Source organism: Oryctolagus cuniculus, chromosome 1 (genome assembly GCF_964237555.1).
Source record: "Oryctolagus cuniculus chromosome 1, mOryCun1.1, whole genome shotgun sequence".
Taxonomy (NCBI): domain Eukaryota; kingdom Metazoa; phylum Chordata; class Mammalia; order Lagomorpha; family Leporidae; genus Oryctolagus; species Oryctolagus cuniculus.
In genome coordinates, this window is record NC_091432.1 from 3,857,339 (window position 1) to 3,882,132 (window position 24,794).

The 24,794-nt window shown below is 55.4% G+C and overlaps 1 protein-coding gene and 1 non-coding gene across 13 annotated transcripts in view; one reads left to right on the forward strand and one right to left on the reverse strand.

Annotated features, from left to right (window-relative positions):
* LOC100350716 (carnitine O-palmitoyltransferase 1, liver isoform) overlaps positions 1 to 24,794 on the forward strand; it is a 91,018-nt gene that overhangs the window by 41,898 nt on the left and 24,326 nt on the right. For 5 of the 12 annotated variants that reach the window (XM_070064389.1, XM_070064439.1, XM_051827873.2 and 2 more), the window contains 5 exons: positions 11,743 to 11,895; positions 13,829 to 13,968; positions 17,613 to 17,784; positions 19,219 to 19,320; positions 22,744 to 22,881. In XM_070064389.1, coding sequence (XP_069920490.1) covers positions 11,809 to 11,895; positions 13,829 to 13,968; positions 17,613 to 17,784; positions 19,219 to 19,320; positions 22,744 to 22,881 — 639 coding nt within the window. In that variant the 5' untranslated portion in view covers positions 11,743 to 11,808. Of the gene's footprint in view, positions 1 to 407; positions 557 to 8,774; positions 8,920 to 9,127; positions 9,150 to 11,742; positions 11,896 to 13,828; positions 13,969 to 17,612; positions 17,785 to 19,218; positions 19,321 to 22,743; positions 22,888 to 24,794 lie in introns of those variants that run through there. The other 7 variants (XM_017340058.3, XM_051827872.2, XM_051827867.2 and 4 more) reach the window with 5 other exon arrangements.
* LOC127485138 (small nucleolar RNA SNORA17) lies at positions 19,466 to 19,592 on the reverse strand. The gene has a single exon (XR_007912317.1). It is a non-coding gene; the product is annotated as a small nucleolar RNA SNORA17 (small nucleolar RNA).

A 24,794-nucleotide genomic window follows, 5' to 3' on the forward strand; every position in this document is an offset into this window, starting at 1 on the left:
CGCGGGTCCCAGTGCATGCAGGCTGTGGTGGGGCTGACGGACAGGATCTGGGGTCCGAGGGGGTGATCACGGTGACCTTGAGCTATTCCGATCTTTCTAGGAGCATTCTGGGCGTCTGCGTCTGGTATTAACCCCTAGAGATCAAAACGCCCGACGCTTCACCAGCTGTGTCTCAGTGGCTGGCAGCACCCTGGGGCTGCAGTAGACTATTGGTAAGCTTCTGTGAAGTGAACGAGTGAGTACTGTGCTCAGACGATTGGCCCCGTATCTCTTACTAACGAGGGAGGAAATTCGTTGTCCCTCCGTTAAATAAATGAGTTTCTGGAGGGACAGGCACCACAGCTGACGCTGACATGGCGCCTGCTCCTACCGAGGAGTGCTCTAACCGTCCCCGCCTTCGCTGGTTAAGCTTTATCAAGACTCCAGGGCAGCTTTAATAATTCTGCTACTCAGCCAGCCAATGGGCTGCGGGCGGCCTCGCCTACAGCCAGCCCTGCCCGGGCCCGCCGGCTCGTCCTCCGCAGGTGCCGCCGCCGCGCCGTGCAGCACCGACTCGGTAAGGCTGGGCTGCGCGGGCGGGCGGGCGGGCCGGGGGCGGGGGGCGCGCTGCGGCACCGGGCCCAGGCAGGGACGCCGGCGGGGTCCGGATGCTGCGCGGCTGGGCAGCGTAGGAGCGGGGCGCCCAAGGGAATTCCAGCATCTTCGCGTGGCGGGATTCGTGGAGAACTCAAAACCAGAGCGGGGCGCGACTCGTCTGTGCCCTTTAGGGGTCAGTCAGCCCGCGGGGTCCGCCCTGTGCGGGGCGGAAGGACGCTCGGCCCCCGGCTGGGCGCGGCGCCGCCGACCCTCTCCCCGCCGCGCAGCGGTCAGGTCGCGCAGTGGGCGCGGGGCTCCCAGCGCAGCCCGAGCGCGACGGTGAGCAGGACCGGGCTCTCCCCGCAGCTTCCGCCGCCGGTCGCGGGCAGGTGGGCGCGAGAGGCTGCCAAGGCCGCGCCAGCCCCGGAGAAGGCGTGGGGCTCCGGAGCCCAGTGGGCCAGGGCGGCACCGCGGCCTGAGCCCGGAGCGGCCGCTTTCCTCGTGCGCCGGCGGCAGTCCTGCTTTGCTTCTTGGAAGCGGAAGGAAACGCAGATGAAGGCTCATCTTACTTTTTTAAAACGAAAATACTGTCAAGAGATAAAAACCCCAAGTAACTATCTGATTAAGCACAGAGCCGCGCTCCCAACAGGTCCCCCCTTCCCAGCAGGTTTTGTAGGAAACTGGTGACTTAGTGAGTTACTGAATAAAATGAAAGGCAGTTTAACCTTTTGAGGCATGGATTTTGCTGCGCAGGCCTCCCGGTTCTGGTCACTCTGTTAAGGTAGCTAAGTGCACATGAGCCTGTGTGTGTGAGGGGCTGAAGAAAACGGGAAGAAACTGAGAATTTTTAAAGAAAATAAATTCTCGTGTAATGAAACGAGGACACAGGCCCTGAAAACAGAGCAGCAAGTACACCTGCCGTCAGAGCCCTTGTCCTGTGACCCTGCTAGGTGGGCTGCAGCCTCCCCTGCCCTGCACCAAGGAGACGTTCCGTCTGATGAATTCCTGGGAAGGTTTTTGGGAACTCTAGACCCAGAAACTCCCTACCTGTAATTTTGCACAAGGGAGAAGAAAGGGGGACCCACACTCATGTCCATAAAAAGTCCAGTCAGGGGGCCGGCGTTGTGGCATAGCCGGTTAGGCTGCCACCTGCAGTGCCGGCATCCCATATGGGCTCTGGTTGGAGTCCTGGCTGCGCCACTTCCAATCCAGCTGCCTGCTGGTGTGCCGGGGAAAGCAGCAGAGGATGGCCCACTGGCCCAAGTGCTGGGGCTGCACCTGCCTGGCCTACCAGGTGTACGTTCTTCTTTAGTTCTCTTCGTATAACTTTGCTTCCTCACTTACCTCTGCTCTCTGTCTCACATCAGAATTCTGTCTTAAACAGACAAGGACCCCTGAGCAACCACTATTCAAGCATATTTGTTTCCTTCTAAACTACTAGCCAGTGAGTGAAAAGTTGATTGCAGTGCTGCCAGCAAGCAGGTCCTTGCAAGCTGTTTGGGGCCCTGGTGGGAGAGGTGCCGGGGGGGCACGGGGCTGGTGGGAATGCTGTGCAGGGTGCGCGTGGGCGTGGGGCAGGCTGATCTCCTAAGTCGATTTGGAACCATCACCATGCAGAGTTGGTTCTGTGCAGTGGTTTTGCCTCAGTTCTAAGAGCCTGTAATTACTCCTTCCTAGACTTGACCTTGCACTTGAACTCTATCTTAACATCCGTTGTAGTTTTTAAAAAGGCGAGTTTAGGAGTACACATGTTTTGCATCAAGGAGGCAGAAATCCGTGTCAGGGCCCAGCCCCCAACCTGGAAGTGGAGGGAATTAGAGTGGCCTCCCTTCCGGGGTGCTGTGTTTGGCCCCAGCCCAGGCGGTGGTCACTAAGTGACCTCAGGGCCTCAGGGAAGGTTTTGGGTGCTGGCCTGTGCATGTCCAAGCCCGGCCCTCCATGTCCATTAGTAACAACACTGTAGGAGCAGGCGCTGGGGCGTAGTAGGCTAAGTTTCCACCTAAGGCGCCAGCATCCCATATGGCACTGGTTCATATCCCAGCTGCTCCTTTTCCAGTCCAGCTCTCTGCTGTGGCCTGGGAAAGCAGTGGAGGGTGGCCCAAGTGCTTGGGCCTCTGCACCCGCATGTAAGAGCCGGAGGAGGCTCCTGGCTCCTGGCTTTGGATGGGCCCAGCTCTGGCCATTGCAGCTGTGTGGGGAGTGAACCAGCAGATGGAAGACCTTTCTCTGTATTTCCCTCTCTTTGTAACTCTGCCTCTCAAATAAATAGATATTTATATATTATGTAATTATTATTTAAAATATTAATTTTTTTTTATTTATTTGAGAGGCAGAGTTACAGAATGGCATAGGCTGAGAGAGAGAGGTCTTCCATCCCTGATTCACTCCCCAAATGGCTGTGATAGCCAGAGCTGGGCCAATCCAAAGCCAGGAGCCAGGAGCTTCTCTGGGTCTCCCACATGGGTGTGGGGGCCCCAGCACTTGGATCACCTTCTACTGCTTTCCCAGGCCACAGCAGAGAGCTGGATTAGTAGAGGAGCGGCTGGAACTTGAGCTGGTGCCCATATGGTACGCCAGCAGCTTTACTCTCTGTGCCACAGGGCCAGCCCCAGTAAATAAATCTTTAAAAACAAAACACTGTTAATTTCTCCTACAGCTCTGCAGTGAAGCCCTTTGGACACTCCCTGAGCTCTGTGGGTGTGTGCCTGGTTTCTGGTTTGGGCTGCAGCATTTGCCCTCGGGCAGGTATAATGAGCCCTTAACCATCCCGAAGGTGGAGCTCCGCTTTTCTGGGTGAAGTGCATCACAGCCAGTGGAACAGGATCTGAGTGCCCTTGGACGAACCAGCCATTCCGGAGCTCCCGCTAACCTTTCCCCTACTTTTGCACTGTCACGTCATGACCTGGGGGTGGAGTGGGGTATAGGTGCCTGGCTTCAGGCCATGGGAAGGTGGTGGGCGTGGGAGATGGGACAGGGTGGCTCCTTGGGCCCAGCGCTGTTGCACTTTGATCACTTGCATTTTACCTTGGTTGGAAAAAACATTTAGTCACCCTGCAGGGTTATTGTTGGCAGGCCAGAGTTCTAAGGTTGGTGGAAGCTGAACTTGGATTCTGGAAGAACTGGGGCTTTGAGAACAAAGTGGGGTGGGGGAGCAGGGAGGGAGAGGGAAAGACAGTGCTGACGTTTCGTATTTGAGTGTCCTTTGGCGTCTGCCCTCCGCTTCTGACCCGGCTCCCCGATAACACAGCTGGGGAGGCAGTGCATGATGGCCCAGGTGCTCCACCTGGAATGGAGTTCCTGGTTCTGGACTCAACCTGGCCCAGACCTGGCCGTCGCGGCCGTCTGGGGGAGTGAACCAGCAGAAGGAAGAACTCTGTCTCTCTCACTCTGCCTTCCAAATTAATTAATTAATTAATCTTTTAAAAAAGCTTTTAAACGGGGGCCAGGATCTGACGTCCTGGTGAAGCTGTTGGCTAAGACGCCTGCGTCCCCTGTTGCAGCGCCTGGTTTTGAATCGCTGCTGCGCTTCCAGGCCAGCGTCCTGCTAATGCACACCTGGGAGGCAGCGGTGAGGGCTCGGACGACTGAGCCAGCCAACCTGATGAGGGCCAGCCCCACCTCCTGAGGACATTTGGAGACTGCACCGACGGTTGGGGGCTCTCTCTGTCTTGTCTCTCTGCCCCTCAAATAAACAAACTTTTTAAAAAGATAAAATGCTTTTTCAAGACAGAATATTCAAAATGTGTTCAAATGAGGTACCTCACACTTTAGCTTAAGGAGGCTGCCAGTGTATTCCAATGGTAATTCCAGTCCTGTGCTTTTCTTGTGAGGATTTTGTTTGGTTTTCAAAATAAGCAGTACAAGCAGAGTTAAAAAGGGAGAAATGGGAACGCGGTGCAGAGTACGCTTCCTCCTTAATTGGCTTTCCCTCTCCAGTCACCACCACTACTGACAGTTTCTGTGATAATGTTAGAAGTAATCTGGGCTGTACAGGATATATTTTTATTTTTAATTTTCAGTTTTTTAATTTTTTTAGTCTATGCATTTGAAAGGCAGAGGACAGAGGCCTCCCCTCTGCTGGTTCTACTCCCTAAATTCCTTCAACAGCCAGCGGTGGGTCAGGCTGAACTGCAACCTGACAACTCAGTCTGGGTTTTCCGCCTGAGTGACAGGGACCCAGCTGCTCAGCCATCCCCAGCTGCCTCTCAGGTCCCACACTACCAGGAAGCTGGAATCAGGCACAGAGCTGGAACTGCAACCAGACACACAGATGTGGGGTGCAGGCTTCTCAAGTGGCCCCCAGATGCTGACTCCATGACACATTTTTAGCAGTCTACTGCTTTGCAGAACTGTGGGAGATTGTCCTGTTTGGTGATTTCAGGTATGGTGCTGCCTTTCTTCTCATGCCAACACTGAGTGAACCTTGGGTCCTGAGGCTCTGAGCTGGGATTGGCTGCCTGCTGGAGTCATGTGGCAACCTCAGTTCTGAGAAACCACCTTTGCGTTTCCTTTGTGTGCATTGTTCTGTGTCCAGGAATGTCTGGAACTTAATAATGAAAGAAATACGCTGCCGACTGAGGTGTTCCTGTCCAGGGATGTGGCAGGACAGTTGCCACCCATCAGCTGATCACTGGACGCTGAGCTCCTCGGGGAGAAGGAAAGCAGTGTTCTGTGCTCCTGATGCCGACGGTCTGGCACCTGTCCCAGGCACCGAGGGCGCATCCTAGAATCTTCCAGTCAGGGCTAAGTCCTATTTCTCTTACCAACATTGCTCTTTATTTGTTTATTTATTTATTTATTTTGACAGGCAGAGTGGACAGTGAGAGAGAGACAGAGAGAAAGGTCTTCCTTTGCCGTTGGTTCACCCCTCAATGGCCGGCGCACCGCGCTGATCCGATGGCAGGAGCCAGGTGCTTCTCCTGGTCTCCCATGGGGTGCAGGGCCCAAGCACTTGGGGCCATCCTCCACTGCACTCCCTGCAATAGGAATATTGGTAATAGGAACATTCTGTATCTTCATTTTAAAAGACCTATTTATTCATTTATTTATTTGAAAGAGTGACTGAGAGGAAGACCTCTTCCATCTACCTGAATGCCACAACAGCTGGAGCCAGGCCAGACCAAATCAGGGACCAGGAGCTCCATCTGGGTGTGCCGCGTGGGTGGCGGGGACTCAAATACCTAAGCCATCACCGTTGCCTTCCCAGGCCCATAGCGTGGAGCTGAGTTGGAAATAGAGCAGCTGGGTCTTGAACCAGCTCTGATACGGTCTGCGAGCCTCCCAGGGAGCAGCTCCACCTGCTGTGCTACTAAGTCCATTCCTGTGTTTTAATTATCTTTTAAATATTTGTTTATTTATTTTGAAAGTCAGAGTTACAGAAAGAGGGGGAGTGACAGAGAAGGGAGGGGGAGAGACAGAGAGAGAGAGAGAGAGAGCATCCACTGGTTCACTCCCCAGATGGTTGCAACATCCATAGTGGGCCAGATTGAAGCCAGGAGCCAGGAGCTTCATCTGGGTCTGCCACATGGGTGCAGAGCCCAGGCACTTAGGCCATGCTGTGCTGCTTGCCCAGGCCATTAGCAGAGAGCTGCATTGGAGTGAAGCAGCTGGACACAAACCAGCGCCCGTATGGGGTGCTGGGCTCACAGGTGGCAGCTTTACCTGCTATGCCACAATGCTCAGCCTCATGTATTTTCATTTTTAAAAGAACAAAAATGAATGAAATGCCATATACACCTAAATATCCATCTATCCACCTGTCTATATCCTTGTCTATATACCTATCCACACATCTATCTCCGTATTTTTTTTTTGACAGGTAGAATTATAGACAGACAGACAGAAAAGTCTTCCTTCTGTTGGTTCACTCCCCAAATGGCCGCTATGGCCAGTGCTGCGCTGATCCGAAGCCAGGAGCCAGGTGCTTACTCCTGGTCTCCCATGCGGGTACAGGGCCCGAGCACTTGGGCCATCCTCCACTGCCTTCCTGGGCCACAGCAGAGAGCTGGACTGGAAGAGGAGCAACCGGGACTAGAACCCGGCACCCATATGGGATGTGGGCGCCGCAGGCAGAGGATTAACCTAGTGAGCCACGGCGCCGGCCCCCATCTCCATATTGACTAATTAGCAAGACTGCCGAAACACTGCCAGAACAGAAGCAATTTCCTAGATCTTGGTTGTTACATGAAGTCTCTTCTCGGAGGTTCCTCATCACACAGCAAAGCTGATTGTTTGTTTTATCAGACAAAGGTGGTTTCCACATCACCGTTTTCCCTGGTGTGTTTTGAAATCTGCCAGCACACTTTGCCTGGTGCTGGCCTTTCGCCTCCTTGGCGCAGACTGCTTTCTGTCTGGGCCGCGGGCCTGGGGCGCTCCTGCAGGAGCGAGGCCACTCCGCGTGAGGGCCAGGCCTGTTCCTGAAGAGAATGGGCTCTGCTAGGACGGGCATGGGTTCTGCGGCCAGCATTAGGGTTCACAGGCCCCCGGCCTCTGAGGGGAGGACGTTTTGCTGAAAAGAATTGGTCATGAAGAAAGGAAACACGTTTGCCATATTGCCAAGGTTCTGGGGAAGGAGGTGAACAAGTTATTAAAGTGAAAGTAATCTTGCCAAAATGGAGTAAGATGCTTCAGTGTCTCCCCTCCCAATTCATTCATTTCATTTTCAATACTGGAGGACACTCTGTGGTCCTCACAATGTGGTTTAGAGAAGTAAATAAAGATGTGTGTCCATGAGAAACTAGCAACTTATTTTTGGAGCTTAAACACGTGACTTAGAAGTGGGTCTTTTGCTAGCAAGCGCGAGTGAAAATGCTGAGGGACAGACAGAGTCCCTGTGCTTTGGGGATGCGGATGCAGGGGCCGAGCTGAGCAGGTCCCCAGGAGAGGGGGGCCTAAGCTAAGTGCCAAGAAGAGAGAAGTGGACAACGCACAGAACTCCCAGCTCTGGGAGGTGGCCAGTGGGCTTGGCTGGCCAGAGTGGACGTGGCAGAGAAGGTATGGCCAGATGAACTCTGGACTGACGAGATAAGTTTTAATTATTTATTTATTTAAACAATAAACAGGTTGCACCATCTGGTTCTGCATCTTAGTGACTTTTTTTTAAGGATTTATTTATTTATTTGAAAGGCAGAGTTAGAGAGAGGCAGAGGCAGAGGCAGAGAGAGAGAGAGAGAGGGAGGGAGGTCTTCCATCTGCTGGTTCACTCCCCAAATGGCCGCAGTGGCTTCAGCTGGGCTGATCCGAAGCCAGGAGTCAGGAGCTTCATCCAGGTCTCTGATGCAGGTGCAGGGGCCCAAGGACTTGGGCCGTCCTCTGCTGCTTTCCCAGGCTCATTATCAGGGAGCTGCATCGGAACACAAACCAGCGCAGGTATGGGATGCCAGCACTGCATGTGGTGGTCAAACCTCTACACCGCAGTGCGCAGCCCTCCTGGTGATTTTTTGAGTAGAGTAATGTAAGGTGCTTAAGTGCTCTGGTGTGGACCTTGGCGATGCGTCTCCTCCAGTGGCTCTCAAGACTGTTGAAAAAATTCTCTCCCCCCTTCCTTCTTCCCTTCCTTCCTCCCTCCCTTTGTGTGTGTGTGTGTGTGTGTGTGTGTGTGTGTGTGTGAGAGAGAGAGAGAGAGAGAGAGAGAGAGAGAGAGAGGAAGAAGCAGAAAGCAAGAAATCTTCTATCTGCTGGTTCATTCCCCCAGTGATTGCAACAGAGGGACTGGACAGAGCGAAGTCAGGAGCTGGATACTCCAGCCAGGCCTCCTGCAGCGTGGCGGGGCCCACGTACTTGGGGTGTGACTCCCAGCTTTCCAGGCACATTAGAAGGGAGCTGCAGCAGAAACAGAGTCTTCAGAATGTATACGGGGCTGCATCTGGGATGCAGCTTAACCTGCCGCCACCATTCTAGCTCATCCCAGGACTCCTGAAGGGTTCCGATGCTCCCTGGGGTGGCAGAGCCCTGAGTGGTTTCAGGCAGAGAGGTCTGTGGGTGATCCCTACCCGAGCCAGCAGCCAGGGCTCATGTCCACTGGGGTTAGAGGTGAAGTCGGGCTCCAGGCCACCATGCTTGCTTCTCAGAAATGAGTTGTGTGTTTTCCCTGACAATGAACACATCCACGCTCCGGGCAGTGCTGGTCCACGGGGACAGAGGGCATGTTGGCCTTGGCACACTCCATACAATGCTGGACGTCCCCCAGCAGCCAGCAGGTTGCTGCCACAGTGACCCCTCTGGTTTTCCAGAGCTGACCCGAGGACTCAGAGCGGCCTTGCCTGAGGGACGTCCCCAGGGGTCCGTTCTGTCACCTGCCCAGAACTGCTTGTAGGGGAGGAGCAGCCGGGCTGCTGACCGGAGGTGAGCCCTCTGCAGCCAGTTCGCTCTGCGCAGAGCTGCGGTCCAGAGGTCGGGGGCCGGGGCAGGGACTGAGTGAGCGACAGGGAGAGGGTGAGCCCCCTGTCCACCCACGTCTGCTTGCTCGTTCTCAGCTCTCTTCCTCTTCCCTCGGCCGCGTCTCTGGTGCAGCATTTGCGTCCTCTGCTCCAGGCATCCTGGACCTGGGCGCAGGTGCACACTCTGCCGCGCAGGTTAGAACCCAGCGGTCGTGCTGTGCAAACTTCGTGGCAGGAGCCAGGACTTTTTCTCCACCTTGGGCTGTGGTGTGCCTCAGATTCTGGGCACCCTGGGGGTGATGTAGATTAGAGAGCAACTGAGGGGGGCTCATGAGGTGTGTGTATGTGTGTGTGCGCGCCCGCGCTCCTGTTTGGGAGTGGGTAGAGGAGGGAGAGCTGGGAGAGGTGTGAGGGCCAGGCTGTTGCTGGTGGGCAGGTGTGAGCAGAACGAGCCCAGGCGGGGCAGCATGCCTGCCCACATGAGCAGCGGTGGGGCACGGCCCAAGAGCAGCTCTGGTCTGTTGATGCCCGGGCAAGGCTAGTGCTGGCAGTGGTCTAAAGAGACTGGTGGGAGGAGGGCACAGGCATATGGAGAAGGGGCCAGGGTGATACCCGGCTTGTATCATTCAGCATAGCAGAGAGTTTGAAAGCAGGGGTCGTGTGCACAGGTTGCAGTGAAAGCCCTGGGCAGGGCCTGGGCCGGGCAGACTGCTGGGGGCTGGGGAGCAGGATGGAGCTGCCCAGCAGCTCAGAAGCACGGGGTGAGGGGCCGCAGCAGGTGTGCCTGCTGACCGGGCAGTGGGGCTGCTCCGCAGAGACCAGTGGTTCCTTACGCGGTGTGCTGGGGATGTGGCATTGCCCCCAGCTGCCTGTGGAGGTGAGGGACTGGTGCTCGCCCAGCCCCGAGCCCCTGCGGTGCCTTGTGCCGCCCTGCTTGCGGCGGCCTCTGGAAGGCTGAGGGTAGGGAGAGGCCGCCCAGCACGAGGTGGCCGGGATCCAGACCCAGGCCCGGCCTGCCAGCTGGAGCCCACACAGCTGGCCCGCGGGCCCTTCCTCTCCCAGCCACCGGGACTCCCAGCTGTGCCACGCCAGCGCACGGGAGCAGTGCTGTGGGACGCCAGGAGTCCTGCCAAGCGGGAGAGTTGGAGTCAGAACACGCAGGTGCCCGTGGCCTCCCGCCCTCACCGAGAGGTGGCCGGAGGAGAGAGGAGGGGCAGGTGCCTCCAGGCAGGCTGGGCCTGTCTCAGGCCTTGCTGTGGCAGAAAACGGGCAGGTTCTAACACAGCGGGAAGGACTGGCACGAGCCGGGCAAAGCGTAGAGCAGCTGCCTTCTTGGAGCCCCTGGGCCTGCGCTGTTGGCTGCTGGGGCGAGCTGAGTGGAGATGGGCGGTGAGCAGCTGAAGCCAGGAGCCAGGTGCTTCCTCCAGGTCTCCCATGCGGGTGCAGGGGCCCAAGGACTTGGGCCATCTTCCAGTGCTTTCCCAGGCCACAGCAGAGAGCTAGATCGGAAGTGGAGTAGCTGGGTCTCAAACTGGCGCCCATATGGGATGCTGGCGCTCCAGGCCAGTACGTCAACCCACTTCACCACATCGCCAGCCCCGCTCAAGCAGGTTTGACTGCAGACTCAGCCTCTGGCGGAGGCAGACTCAGCCCTCCTGGGAGCTCTCAGCCTGTGCGTGGGGGCCCTGGATCCGTACACTGCTCTCTGAGAGCCGGACCTCGTTTCTCAATGCAGCGCCAGTGCACGCCTGTGGCCGCTGTGCACACCTGGAGGTCAGGGCCTCCGGCCGGTGTGGACTCACTGGCGGATGTTCTGGGGTCTCCTCTGCCGGCCTCCAGGGGCTGTTGTGAAGACTGGGACTTGTCTCAGGCCCGCTAGTCGCTTCCTGGGTCAGCTGGGTGTGGCCTGGGATTGACCAGGCCAGTGGGTAGTGATTTCCCCTGGTGTGGCCTCTGTGGTCATCCCAGCCTCTAAGCAGAAGCAGCTAGACAGGGGAGAGGGTGCAAAATATGGTGACAAAAATCCACATCCAGCTTTTTGAAGGTTTATTTATATATTTGAATGTCGGAGTTACAGAGAGAGAGGGAGAGACACTCAGAGAGATCTTCCCTCTGTTGGTTCATCCCACAGATGGCTGCGGGAGCCAGGAGCTTCTTCCAGAATTCCCACATGGGTGGAGGGGACCCAAGGGCTTTGCCCAGTTTGCACTGCTTTCTCACGTGTATCGCAAGGAAGCTGGATTGGAAATGGAGGAGCCAGGATGTGAACAGGTGCCCATATGGACTACCGCTGTCACAGGCAGTGACTTTACCTGCTGTGCCACAGCGCTGGCCCCCAAATCCAGTATTTTAATGAAAAACATTAAATCTCTTAAACGGGAAAAAAAAACTTAAATTCAAAATGAATTCTATATGAAAAATTTTCTAGTATCTAGGAAAGCGCATGACGCCAGTGCTGTGGCACGGTGGATTAAGCCATGGCCTGTAGCACTGGCATCCTCCATGGGCGCTGGTTCAAGCCCCCAGTGCGCCACTTGTGATCCAGCTCCCTGCTAATGTGCACCAAGAAAGCAGTGGAAGAGGGCCCACGTCCTTGGGCCCGTGCACAGAGGAGAGACCTGGACGAAGCTCCTGACTTCGGCCTGGCCCAGCCCCAGTCATTGCGGTCACTCGGGGGTGAACCAGAAGATGGAAGCTCTCTCTCTCTCTCTGTAAGTCTGCCTTTCAAAGAAGTAAATAAATCTTAGAGAAGTGCTGTGCTGTGTCATGTGCTTCCACTTCTCCCCAGGCAATCGCTGAAGCTGACAGAGGCTCACCAGGCTGCGGCCGTCAGCTCCCAGGCGCTGCGGACGCCATGGACCTGCATCGAAGCCAAGAAGTCCTTCAGGAAATCCGTCTCCCTGCACTGCATTCCTGGAAAAAGAGGATCATGAGATTCAAGGTTTTCCCATGCTTGTTTAGGTCCATGTACAGCAGATACTTTGCCACCTGGGAGTGGGTCTCGTGTCTCCCAGACGGCACGGCAGCAGCTCTATCCCTGGTGCTCAGGCGTACGGAGCAGCCTCACGTGCGTCCTGGCGCACTGAGCTCTTGAAGAAACCCGGTGAGGCAGGTAGAGCGGCTCGCGTGCTGTAGAACAGCTAAGGAGACGGGCTCTGAGGGTAAGCAGCCAACCTACAAAAGGAGACTGGAGACTAGCACCCTAGATTCCTTGTCAAAAAGGACTTTTCCCGAACTTAGGCGGCTTGATTTCGTAGTTGCCTTGCTGGCGGACTACTCCAGCGTGTGAACGGTCTGTGTGGTCCAGTGCTGCTCCGCCCCTCCACCTCTTCTCCGTTCTGATCACCTGCAGAGGTGGACATTTATTTCCTTGTTTTAGTGGGAGTCTTACTTTCATTAACAAATAAGTGTGAATCGATGTGCATTTGAAAAATTAAGATCCGCTCATCAAGTGTCAAGTGAGAGCTACCCAGCCTCCCGAGGGGGCTGCCATTCAGTTTGTGGGTTCTCCAGGCCCCTCTTGCCAGACAGCCAAGGAGAGGGCTGTTAGGAGCGCTTAGAAGCAGCTGCAGTAGGGAGAGGAGTCCTGGGAGCCGGCTCTGCTGCACGGGTGTCCTGGGGCGCAGCTGATGGTTGCCAGTGAGTGAGTCTACTGCAGCGGTGGATGGCTTTCAAATAAATAAATAAATCTTTAAAAAAAGTGAATAGAATAATGATCCCCCATTGCTGGTCTTCTAGTTTTAATAGCTATCAAAACTGCCAATTTCTTTCTTTCTTTTTTTTTTTTTTTTTTTTGACAGGCAGAGTTAGACAGTGAGAGAGGAGACAGAGAGAAAGGTCTTCCTTCCATTGGTTCACCCCGCAATGGCCGCTGCGGCCGGCGTGCTGTGCTGATCCGAAGCCAGGAGCCAGGTGCTTCTCCTGGTCTCCCATGGGGTGCAGGGCCCAAACACTTGGGCCATCCTCCACTGCACTCCCGGGCCACAGCAGAGAGCTGGCCTGGAAGAGGGGCAACCGGGACAGAATCCGGCGCCCCGACTGGGACTAGAACCTGGTGTGCTGGCGCTGCAGGCGGAGGATTAGCCAAGTGAGCCGCAGTGCCGGCCCCAATTTCATAGAACTCTTGTCTCTGTCCCCCACTCCTTTTGTGGTGTAAAGGGTAGAGTATTTTCTAGAAAAAAATTTTTTAGGATTTATTTATTTGAGAGGCAGAGGCAGAGAGAGAGAGATTCTATCAGTTGGTTCACTCTCCAAATGACTCAATGGCCAGAGCTAGGCTGATCTGAAGCCAGGAGCCAGGAGCTTCCTCCAGTCTCCCACGTGGGTGCAGAGGCCCAGGGACTTGGGACGTCTTCTACTGCTTTCCCAGGCCACGGCAGAGAGCTGGATCAGAAATAGAGCAACCAGGACTTGAACTGGTACTGCAGAGGCTTAACCCACTATGCCACAGCACCAGCCCCTCCAGCCAATTCTTGACATGGAGTTAGGACTCCTGTACATACTTTGGGTCCGTCAGGGTCTTGATCAGGAGTGAAGGGAGAGGCAGGTGGGAGCCGAGGTCTCAGGGCGCCCTCCATGGAGCAGGCTGGGGAGAGGACTCCGCTGTGTCAGTCCGGGGGAGCTTGGGGAGTCTGTTAAACCGGTGCAGGGGGTGATCCGATGTCGGGGAGCTGTCGCGGGGGGGCCTTGGCTTAGAGGAGGAAGGGAAGAGGCTGCCTGTGGCTGGCACCGCTGCAGGATTCCCAGTGGTGACAGCGAGGTCCCCTAGTTCCCCACTGCCCGGTGCCCCAGCCGCTCAGTCCCCAGGGCCGCGGGGGCGGTCACGGCGTGGGTTGTGGGGGGACATAGCCGACAGTTCTCTCGTCTGTTTCCAGAATGGCATCATCACTAGCATGTACCCAGCAGGCCCCTCCAGTTGGCTCATCGTGGTGGTGGGTGTGATGTCCTCAACGTACGGCAAAATGGACCCCTCCTTGGGAATCATTGCCAGAATCAGTGAGACCCTCGACATGATGTAAGTGATCTTTTTAAAAAATGTTTATTGGCTTATTATAAAGAATATTTTATTGTTATTTTTAAGGATTTATTTTTAATTGAGAGGCAGAGGGACACAGAGAGAGGGAGGTAGATCTTCCATATGCTGCTTCACTCCCCAGATGCCTCCAACAGACAGAGATAGGACAAAACCAGAAGCCAGAAATTCCATGCTCGTCTTACTTGTGGGTGGCAGGAACCTAAGTATTTAGGGCATTATCCCTTGCCTCCTAAGCACATTAGCAGGGAGCTGGATCAGAATTGCAAAGTGGCCCAAACTAGAGCCAGGCACTCTAATATTTTTATGTGGGTGTTCCAAGTGATGGCTTAACTTGCTATGCCACAATGTCTGTCCTCAAGGCTATTTTAAAGGACATAAATGTACAGTCAGATGAAAAGATACATAGGACGAGGTCTGGAAAGACCCGTAGCCAGTTCAGTTGCACCACACTCTTGGGACAAGGATATGGTCTTGTTCACCTTCCTGGGAGCCAAGTGGAGTAGTCTTGACAAATCTCCAAACATAGAGAAAGTTACTAAGCTGTCATTTAAAAAAATATTTATTTATTTATTTATTTATTTATTTGAAAGACAGAGTTACAGAGAGGCAGAGGCAAGAGGAAAGAGAGAGAGAGATCTTTCATCCACTGGTTCCCTCCCCAGTGGCTGCAACAGCTGGAGCTGGGCCGATCCGAAGCCAGGAGCCAGGAGCTTCCTCCGGGTCTCCCACCTGGGTGCAGGGGCCCATCTTCCACTGCTTTCCCAGGCCATTTGCAGGGAGCTGGATCACAGATGGCACAGCTGGGACACAAACCGGTGCCCCGTGCAGTGCCGGCATTGCAGGCGGCGGCTTTCACCTGCTCCTCCACAGCGCTGGCCCCTGGGGTCCCGGGCTGTGCTGGGCTCCTGGCGGGCGCACTCCCGAGAGCAGCTGGGCAACACCCAGCATGTGTTTCCCGAGTGCCTCTGGTGTCCCTTATTCCCTGCCCTCCAAACGTTGGCCCTGACTCTCACCTTGGACCTGGGGATCAGACCCTGTGCTGCGGTGACGTCATTGAGGTCTTGCCAGTGCCAGCGAGGAAGCTCCAGGGAGGGGAGGCGCAGGTGCCTGGCGGGGTCACAGGAGGAGCGGGGTCACAGGAGGAGCAGGGGGGGGGGGAGGGAGGGTCACAGGAGGAGGGGGCGGGGTCACAGGAGGAGGGGCAGGGTCACAGAGGAGGGGCGGGGTCACAGGCAGAGGGGGCGGGGTCACAGGAGGAGGGGGGATCACAGGAGGAGGGGTGGCTCACAGGAGGAGGGGCGAGGTCACAGGAGGAGGGGCGAGGTCACAGGAGGAGGGGCGGGGTCACAGGAGGAGGGGGCGGGGTCACAGGAGGAGGGGCAGGGTCACAGAGGAGGGGCGGGGTCACAGGTGGAGGGAGCAGGGTCACAGGCAGAGGGGGCGGGGCCACAGGAGGAGGGGCGGGGTCACAGGAGGAGGGGGTCACAGGAGGAGGGGCGGGGTCACAGGAGGAGGGGGGGTCACAGGAGGAGGGGCGGGGTCTCAGGAGGAGGGGCGGGGTCACAGGAAGAGGGGCGAGGTCACAGGAGGAGGGGCGGGGTCACAGGAGGAGGGGTGGGGTCTCAGGAGGAGGGGCGGGGTCACAGGAGGGGCGGGGTCACAGGAGGAGGGGTGGGGTCACAGGAGGAGGGGCGGGGTCTCAGGAGGAGGGGCGGGGTCACAGGAGGGGCGGGGTCACAGGAGGAGGGGGTCACAGGAGGGGCGGGGTCACAGGAGGGGCGGGGTCACAGGAGGAGGGGCGGGGTCACAGGAGGAGGGGCGGGGTCTCAGGAGGAGGGGTGGGGTCACAGGAGGGGCGGGGTCACAGGAGGAGGGGGTCACAGGAGGGGCGGGGTCACAGGAGGAGGGGCGGGGTCATAGGAGGAGGGGGCGGGGTCACAGGAGGAGGGGTGGGGTCACAGGAGGCGGGGTCACAGGAGGAGGGGTGGGGTCACAGGAGGGGTGGGGTCACAGGAGGGGGCGGGGAAGCTGGGGCTCCAGCAGCTCCAGCAGCTCCAGCAGCTCCAGCTCTGGGGTCTGTGCTTGTCCAGTGCACGCAGAGCCTCCCTGTAGGGCCCTGCCTGGGACACGGGCAGCGTGTGAGCAGACGGTGGGACCCGGGCGCCCAGGGACCTCGTGCGGCCGCCGCCTCGGGCTTCCCCGCACGCTCGGCTCCTGGTCGAACGCGCCGCGGTGTCTCGCAATGGCCGAGCTGTCCCATGCCAGATACTCAGTCCCAGTTTCGTGTGCTGTTTTCACTGACGAACATTTTAGGACCCAGACAATGGGACAAGTACCCCCCCCCCCATGCTGGTCCCAGAATCGTGCCTTGTGTTTCAGGCCAGGAACTCCACGTGCAAGGGGCAGTGCGGGGTCAGGGCTAAGCTACAAGTGAAGTGGTGCATCCCTGCAACCCTTCCTGCTTGTTCCGTGCTAAAGGAGTGAGAAATAAATTAGCTGAAGTGTAACAGATGAAAACCTCCTCATAGCTCAGGAGTGAATTTCATCCTGAGGACAAAACACAAGCAGATTGCCCTCGACTGTGAATTTGAAAGACAGGACTGCAGAGAGGGAGAGACAGAGACACAGAGACACAGAGAAAGGGAAAGATACTGATTTTCTGTCTGCTGATTCACTCCCTAAATGTCTGCAACAAACCAGGAGCCCGAAACTCCATGTGGGTTTTCACTGGAGGCGGCAGGGGCCCACGCGCTGGAGCCTTCCTTGACTGCTTTCCCAGGTGCGTTAGCAAGGAGCTGGATTGTGGCGGAGCACGGGGACTGGAGCTGGGACATGCCCTGTAAAGCTTTTCTAGTGGCTGTTGTTTCTGATTAAGATGGTACTCCTAGCAGGTACCGCCCAGCCATCCCAAGTAAGCACTTCACACTTCGGAGAGGAGCTGGAGCTCTTTCCCAGCACCTTCTAAATGTGGCCAGTCACTCAGCCCCGCCGAAGTGAGCGTCTCTTATCGGGAATCAGAAAGCTATCAAACAGGGCACAGCCTCTCTGTCTAACGCAGCTTTGAGTTGGACAGTGGTGTTCTTTCTGAAGGCACAAGTTGGACATTGATTACCCAAAGGTTTAAAATCCAAGGACAGCCGGCGCCGCGGCTCACTAGGCTAATCCTCCGCCTAGCGGCGCCGGCACACCGGGTTCTAGTCCCGGTTGGGGCGCCGGATTCTGTCCCGGTTGCCCCTCTTCCAGGCCAGCTCTCTGCTGTGGCCCGGGAGTGCAGTGGAGGATGGCCCAGGTGCTTGGGCCCTGCACCCCATGGGAGACCAGGAAAAGCACCTGGCTCCTGGCTCCTGCCATCGGATCAGCGCGGTGCGCCGGCCGCAGCGCGCTGGCCGCGGCGGCCATTGGAGGGTGAACCAACGGCAAAAAGGAAGACCTTTCTCTCTGTCTCTCTCTCTCACTGTCCACTCTGCCTGTCAAAAATAAAAAAATAAAATAAATAAATAAATAAATAAATAAAATCCAAGGACAGTGCTACGTGACAGGGGCAGCCGTGAGGTCTGTGACGCAGCGGCCCAGGGCTCCCTTCCCTGCTGAGGAGTGTGCGTGGGTCTCACTCGTCTCCCCAGGGGCCGCATGTCCAGCCAGACGAAGACCGTGGTCAGCGGCGTGCTCTTCGGCACGGGCCTCTGGGTGGCCCTCATCATCACCATGCGCTGCTCCCTGAAGGTGCTCCTCTCCTACCACGGCTGGATGTTCGCCGAGCACGGCAAAATGGGTCGCGCCACCAGGATCTGGATGGTGAGGCGCCGCCCTCAGGGTGGGGCTGGGCGGGCACGGTCTGCTGCTTGAAAAATATTTAATTGGCCCAAGATCCAGCATATCAGGGGGCTTTAAAAAGTTCATGGGAAAAACAGACATTATGCCAAAACTGTGGCTGCATTTTAGTTTCTGTTCCAAAATAAAAATGACCTTTTAATTCCATTTCCCCAGAGCTTTCTGAAGTACGCACGTATTTATGGGGTACAAAGTGGCATTTCAATATTTATACAGAATGTGTATGTCTGTTCCCTGACTAGAGCAAGGCAGTGGCATATCCATCGTCTCAAACATTTATCATTTCTTTATGTTAAGAATATTCTTTCTTTAACAATAAGTAGTATATGATTTTATGTGCAACTTTATGACAATCATTTAGAAAATGTACATGAAATGGAAACACTTTTCGGAGCATAATTGTCAGTCCTGTCATAAGGCATCCCGAAGAGTCTGTCACCTTCTAGTGTACTGAGAACATCTGGATGCCCTCTAGTAGCTGCTGTGGTGTTCACAGTTGCTGACGCGTAGCTGCCCTCCCAGCTGCCCTCCCAGCTGCCCTCCCAGCTGCGGAGCTTTCGCAGTCACCCTTCTGTCCGCCTGCGCCCTCTGCTGGCTCTCAGGCTCAGAGCAGGGGCCTTGTGGTTCTCGGGACACGTGGTTTCTGACTTCAGTCGACTTCCAACTGTCGGAGGGGTTCGGTTCACCATGAAACCTGCACGAGGACTAAAGAATGTTTTTCTTTTATTTTTTAAGACTTATTTTATTTATTTGAAAGACAGGATTATAGAGAGAGAGGGAGAGACAGAGAGAGATTTTCCATCGCTGGTCCACTCCCAGATGGCTGCAGTGGCTGGGATGGCCAGGCCACAGCCAGGAGCCAGGAGCTTCTTCTGGATCTCTCGTGGGCGTGGCAGGGGTCCTGGAACTTGGGCCATCTGCCACTGCTTTTTCAGGCCGTTAGCAAGGAGCTGCATTAGAAGTAGAGCAACCATTTGTCCTTAGTGACGTCAGTGAGCACTGACAGGGCCGGCGCTGTGGCGTAGCCGGTAAAGCCACCGCCTGCAGTGCCGGCATCCCCTATGGGTGCTGGTTTGAGTCCCGGCTGCTCCACTTCCAATCCAGCTCTCTGCTATGCCTGGGAAGGCAGCAGAAGATGGCCCCTGCCCCTGCATGGGAGACCTGGAAGAAGCTCCTGGCTCCTGGCTTCGGATCGGTGCAGCTTCTACCATTGTGGCCAATTGAGGAGTGAACCAGCAGATGGAAGACCATTCTCTCTCTCTCTCTCTCTGCCTCTCCTACCCTCTCTGTGTAACTCTGACTTTCAAATAAATAAATGAATCTTTACAAAAAATAGCAAGTTTTATACAGCCAGACCCTGAATATCCTATCACCTTTGAAAGCATCATTTTTTTTCAGGCTATGGTCAAGATCCTTTCATGCCGGAAACCCACGCTGTACAGTTTCCAGACTTGTCTGCCGCGCCTGCCTGTCCCGGCCGTGAAAGACACTGTGCACAGGGTAGGTGTCTCACCCGTCTTTTGAATTAAGGCACATGTCTTCATCATGACCACCAGTTTGTTTTCTTTTTTTTTTTTTTTTGCGAAGTGGACAGGGCTGGAGGCGGCCGGGCCGCGCCCCCCGTCCCGCCGGGGCCCGCCCCGCTCGTGTCAGGCTGCAAACCATTCTGAGCGCCCACGGTCTCCGGGCACCGAGCGTAGAAACAGCCACTTGCTCTCTGCCCGCGGCCACGCACAGCTCCGCGGCCGCTCCCGCGGCGGTGCCGGGCCAGGCCGAGCCCGCGGGCAGCGACCAGTTTGTTTTCTATATTTGGCTATGTTAGCTCTTAGCAATGAACCTTGTAGAGTTGTTAAAAGAAAGTTTTTTTCCTAATTCATCACTTACTGTATATTTGGTGTTTTTAAAATGGTATCATGTTTTATAGAGAAACTGCATGGCAAAAGTTTTATTTTTAACAAGTTTATTGAGGTATAATTTATACACCATACAGTTGCATATTTAGAGTGCATAACTCAGTGAGTTTCAGGGTATTACATCACTGTTTTAAATGTGGTAAATATAGACCCAATAAGAAATTTATCATTCTAACCATTTTCAGTTCAAGTGGTACTGATTATGTTCATAGTGTTATACAGCCGTTGTCACTATTATTTACAAAATGTTTGTGTTGTCCCAGACTGCAGCTCTACAGTAACTCCCTCTCCCCTCCCGGGGCCTCCGCTGCCTCTCCTCTGCTTTCCCTCTCGGTGAATTTGCCTGTTCTAGCTGCCTCCCGTCGCTGGAATCCTCTGGTATCCGTCCTTGTGTGACCTCTGCAAGGCCATTCCTTCCAGGCTCCCTGCAGCGTGTGGCAGAATTCCTGTTTGTGGCTGAATGTTTCCTGTGTGGAAAGACCGCCTGTCCGGGTTGATGGGTGGTGGATGTTTTTTACCTGATTTTTTAAGGGCACCAGGCCAGTGTGCCTCTGCTGACTGGGACAGCTGACTGCGGGAGTGACCACCCCCATTCCAAAGTCAGAACTTGTCTTGAGACTTTGACAACAGCCGTTGTCACAGTTGCTCGTTTCCTCCTCAAAGCCACTTCTTTCTTTTTTTCATTTAGAAAAAGGGAGGGAGTGGCTCTATTTCTTTGTTTCTTTCTTTGTACAATTGGGAGAAAATATTCCTGGCACAGGTTTCACTCATTTTCAAACAAACAATTCACTGGCATTAAGCACATATTAGGGTTGTACAACTATCACTACTGTCTAGTGCCAGGACTTTCTCATCACGTAAAACCCCATTCCCGTTAGGTAGTCACTCCCCGTTCCACTGCCCCCACCCTGCCCCAGCCCCTGACAACCAGCAATCCACCGCCTTTCTCTGTGGGTTTGCCTGTCTGGACATTTCATGTGTGCTTTTTTTTACTTGACATTATAATTTTCAGGGCTGTAAGCATGGGCATGCTCCCCTTTGTGTGGCTGAACTGTCCATCCGAGAACATCTGAGCTCCTCCCTTTGGCTCCTGTGGGTGGTGCTGCTGCAAGCACCCACACCCAGGGCTTCCTCTAAGCACCTTCTGTCAGGTGCCTTCTGCCCGCACAGGAGGCACCAGGCGCACGGCAGTTCTGTGTTCAGCTTCATTCACTGAGCAAATACCATTTTACATGCAATCCAGCAATGGATTAAGGGTTCCAGTTTTTTCACAGCACCATTTTATAATTTTTAAAATTCATTTTCTTCTTTTAGATTTTGTATTATTTTCAGTGTATTTGAAAGGCAGAGAAACAGAGATCTTCCATCCACTGGTTCATTCCCCAAAAAGCTGCAACAGTCAGGGCTGGGCCAGCCTAACCCAGGGGCCAAGAACTTAAACTTGGTCTCCAGCATGGGTGGCAGGGATCCAAATATGTGAGTCATCATCTGCTGTCTCCACGGTGTTCATCAGCAGAAGCTGGGTCAGAAGCAGAAGAACCTGACTCGAACCAGGGCACTCCAGTGTGGGGCAGGCATCCCAAGCAGTGATTTAACCATTGCACCTAACAGCCAGAGGCCCTGCTCAAAAGCTATACACAGGCTGCCAGCACTGTGGCATAGCAGGCAAACCCACTGCCTCCAGCACCGGCATTCTTTATGGGCTGTGGTTTATGTCCCTGCTGCCCCACTTCTGATCCAGCTCCCTGCTAATGCACCTGGGAAAGCAGCGGAAGACGGCCCCAGTCTTTGGACCCATCCATGTGGGAGACCTGGAAGAGGCTTCTGGCTCCTGGGTTCAGCCTGGCCCAGCCCTGGCCATCCCAGCCACTGCAGCCACTTGGGGAGTGAACCAGCACTTGGATGACCTCTGTTTCTCCCTTTCTGTCTCTGTAACTCTGCCTTTCAAATAAAGAAGATACATCTTTTTAAAAAATTATATGCAGGCCACCTTCAGGCTCAGGGTTTGAGCCCTGATGTGGTTATTCAGTTCCCATTGGCCTTGGGAGCTCCTTCCCATCTATGCTGTTCGGTGCTGTCACCTGTGCCTTGGGACTGGTTAGACCACGAACCCCCAAAGAAAAAAAAAAAGCCAGATGTTCAGTGAGTGTCTGCCTGTCCGGCTGAGCTCACAGCTCCTCCTGCATGTTCAGAGCACGACTTTCTGCTTCCTTAAGGGAGGGTCCTGTGGTTCAGCCTCAGGACACTTCCCAGGTGCTCCTTCGTAGGGGATGGGAACCTATCCCTAACTGCAGGGAGGGCCCAGAGACCAGCACTTCCCAAGGCTCCTTGTCAGATGGAAGTGCTTCATGGAGTCCTGGCACGAACGGCAGGGCTATCTCCCTAAGTTCTCGTACAGGTACATGTCACAGGCTTCGCCGTGCCTTTAAAAAGCCTCACGTGTGAACTGCTTCCTGGGTGCCTGCCCACCACGGCAGTGCTTGTCAAGGAGGGAGTGTGAAGACCTGAACCTGCAGCCCTGCACCTGGCCTTGGCCTGGTGTCATGACCTTCCCCTTGCCATCATGCCTGCTCCCTGGCCTGCTGTGGGGAACCTACCTGACCCAGCACCAGCTCCCGGCACTGCCCTGTCCCATCCTGGATGTATCACCATCTCAGGTCGCCTAGCTTAGGTGAAAACACTTTTTAAGTGCCAAGTATTAGAACAGAGACACTCTTACATTATCTTTGTGAATGGATACTGGAGACTGTACTGTGGTGACTTTCTGATTGACGCAGGATCCAGAGCGCTTTTAAAGCCCCTAAACGATGAAGAAGTGTGAGGATTTAATTAGCATTAGCTACAGCGTCATTTAGCTCTGGGGTGAGTTAACTTGTCCAAACACTGTCAAAACCGACATGGAGAAGGTTGTCAAATCTTACGACTGTGTTAGAATTTCTTCTACGGCACAGGACAGAAAGCTGTAGGCTTTGATCAACATGTTTTGACGTGGTGTTTCCCTCAACCTCAGTACCTGGAGTCCGTGCGGCCGCTTATGAAGGAACAGGACTTTAAAAGGATGACGGCGCTGGCCCAAGACTTTGCTGTCAATCTGGGGCCAAAGCTGCAGTGGTATCTGAAGCTCAAGTCCTGGTGGGCTACAAATTACGTGAGTACGAGTCTGCGACGGCTCTTCTTGATGGCACCTCTCGGGACGAAAGTGCTACTTGGAGGCCAGGGTAACGGCTGAGGTGACAGATTGGGCTGGGCCCGTGAGGACCCACGAGCGGGAGAGGGGACGGTGCTGCCCACGCAGGGCGCTCGTGCTCGGGAGTGAGGTGCGGCGTGGTGACAGCTGTACCCAGCACAGGGGTCCTGCGCCAGGCACGTGCTGAGGGTGTGTGTGTGTGTGGGGGGGGGTCCTCTGCATCTTGCTCCAGAGCCTTGTAGACTGCGGCTTCCCTCCGTCCAGTCGTGAACGTGCCGCCCCGCCCCTGCTCCTTCCTCTGGCTGCTTCCTTTGTGTCAGGGAATGGTTTCTGGGCTCGCCGGTCAGGGACGTGGTGCGGTCAGTCGTATGGGCGGGGGCGGTGCCCGTGGCCTCTGTGGAGCTGGATTCGGCTCAGGCTCTCATCAGCGTCAGCTCCTGGGAGACGAGTTAGCTGGTGCGGGCGGGGCCGGGACCTGGCTGAGCTTCCACCTTCAGAGAGGGAAGAGCAGGGGGCTGGGTCCTGAGGAGAGAGCGTGTTCCGTGCGTCCCCGTGAAGCCAGCAGGCGGCGCTGGACGTGGGCATCCCGGTTGGGGGCAGTGCCCGAGGGAGCGTGCGAGGCCTCGGGCTGGCCCTGCTCTGTTTGTGGTCGGGTGCTGGTGACGCGGGTGTGCTGAGTTTGTCCAGAGTGACTTGCCGCACACTTAGCCCCCTCCCCACACACGGTTCTGGACGCCTGTGTGTCCAACACAGAGCTCCCAAGGTTCCCAGGACAGCGGCAGGTGGCGCGGTGAGGAAGAGCTGGCTGTGGGCAGGGCGAGGTCGGGCCGTCCGTGCTGGGGAGGGAAGCTGACCGTGCTGCCCTCCGGGCCAGTGCCGTGGCTCCAACCACAGAAGTCGAGTGAGACGGTGCTTTCTCAGGGCGCTGGGAAGTGGGCAGTGGAGAGCCCGTCTGTGGAGCAGAGTGGATGGCATTTTTTTGAAGATTTATTTAATTTATTTGAAAAGCAGAGTTACAGAGAGGCAGAGGCAGAGGCAGAGAGAGAGAGAGAGGTCTTCCACTTGCTTGGTGCACTCCCCAGATGGTTGCAACGGCCAGAGCTGCACTGATGTGAAGCCAGGAGCCAGGAGCTTCATCCAGGTGTCCCTCATCAGTGCAGGGGCCCGAGGACTTGGGCCATTTCCCACAGCTTTCTCAGGCCACAGCAGAGAGCTGGATTGCACCCGCATTGCAGGTGGTGGCTTTACCTGCTGTGCTGCAGCGCCAGCCCTGGCATTGGTTCAGCGGCTGGTGCTACGGCACAGCAGTAAGCCACACCTGCAATGCTGGCATCCGATGAAGGCACCAGTTCGAATCCTGGCTGCTCCACTTCTGATCCAGCTCCCTGCCAGTGCGCCTGGGAAAGCAATTGAAGACGAGCCACGTGATGAAGCTCCTGGTCCCTGGCCTCTGGCTATTTGGGGAATGAACCAGCAGACGGAAGATCTCTGTCTCTCTCTCTCTCTCATACACACACACACACACACACACACACACTTTGCCTTTCAAATAAATAAGATAAATTGTGAAAATTTTTAAATAAAATGTGTACAGGGCCAGCATTTCGGCGCAGCAGGTTAAACAGCTGCTTATGATGCTGGCATCCATATCTGAGTATCAGTTCGAGTCCAGCTGCTCTGCTTCTGATCCAGCTCCCTGCTAACATGCCTGGGAAGACAGCAGGCAGTGGCCCAAGTACTTGGCCCCTACAACCCATGTGGGAGATGAGGATAGAGTTCTTGTCTCCTGGCTTCGGCCTGGCCCTGACTTGGCCATAGCAGCCGTTTGGGGAGTGAACCAGCAGATGGAAGATGGATCTCTCTCTCTCTCTCTC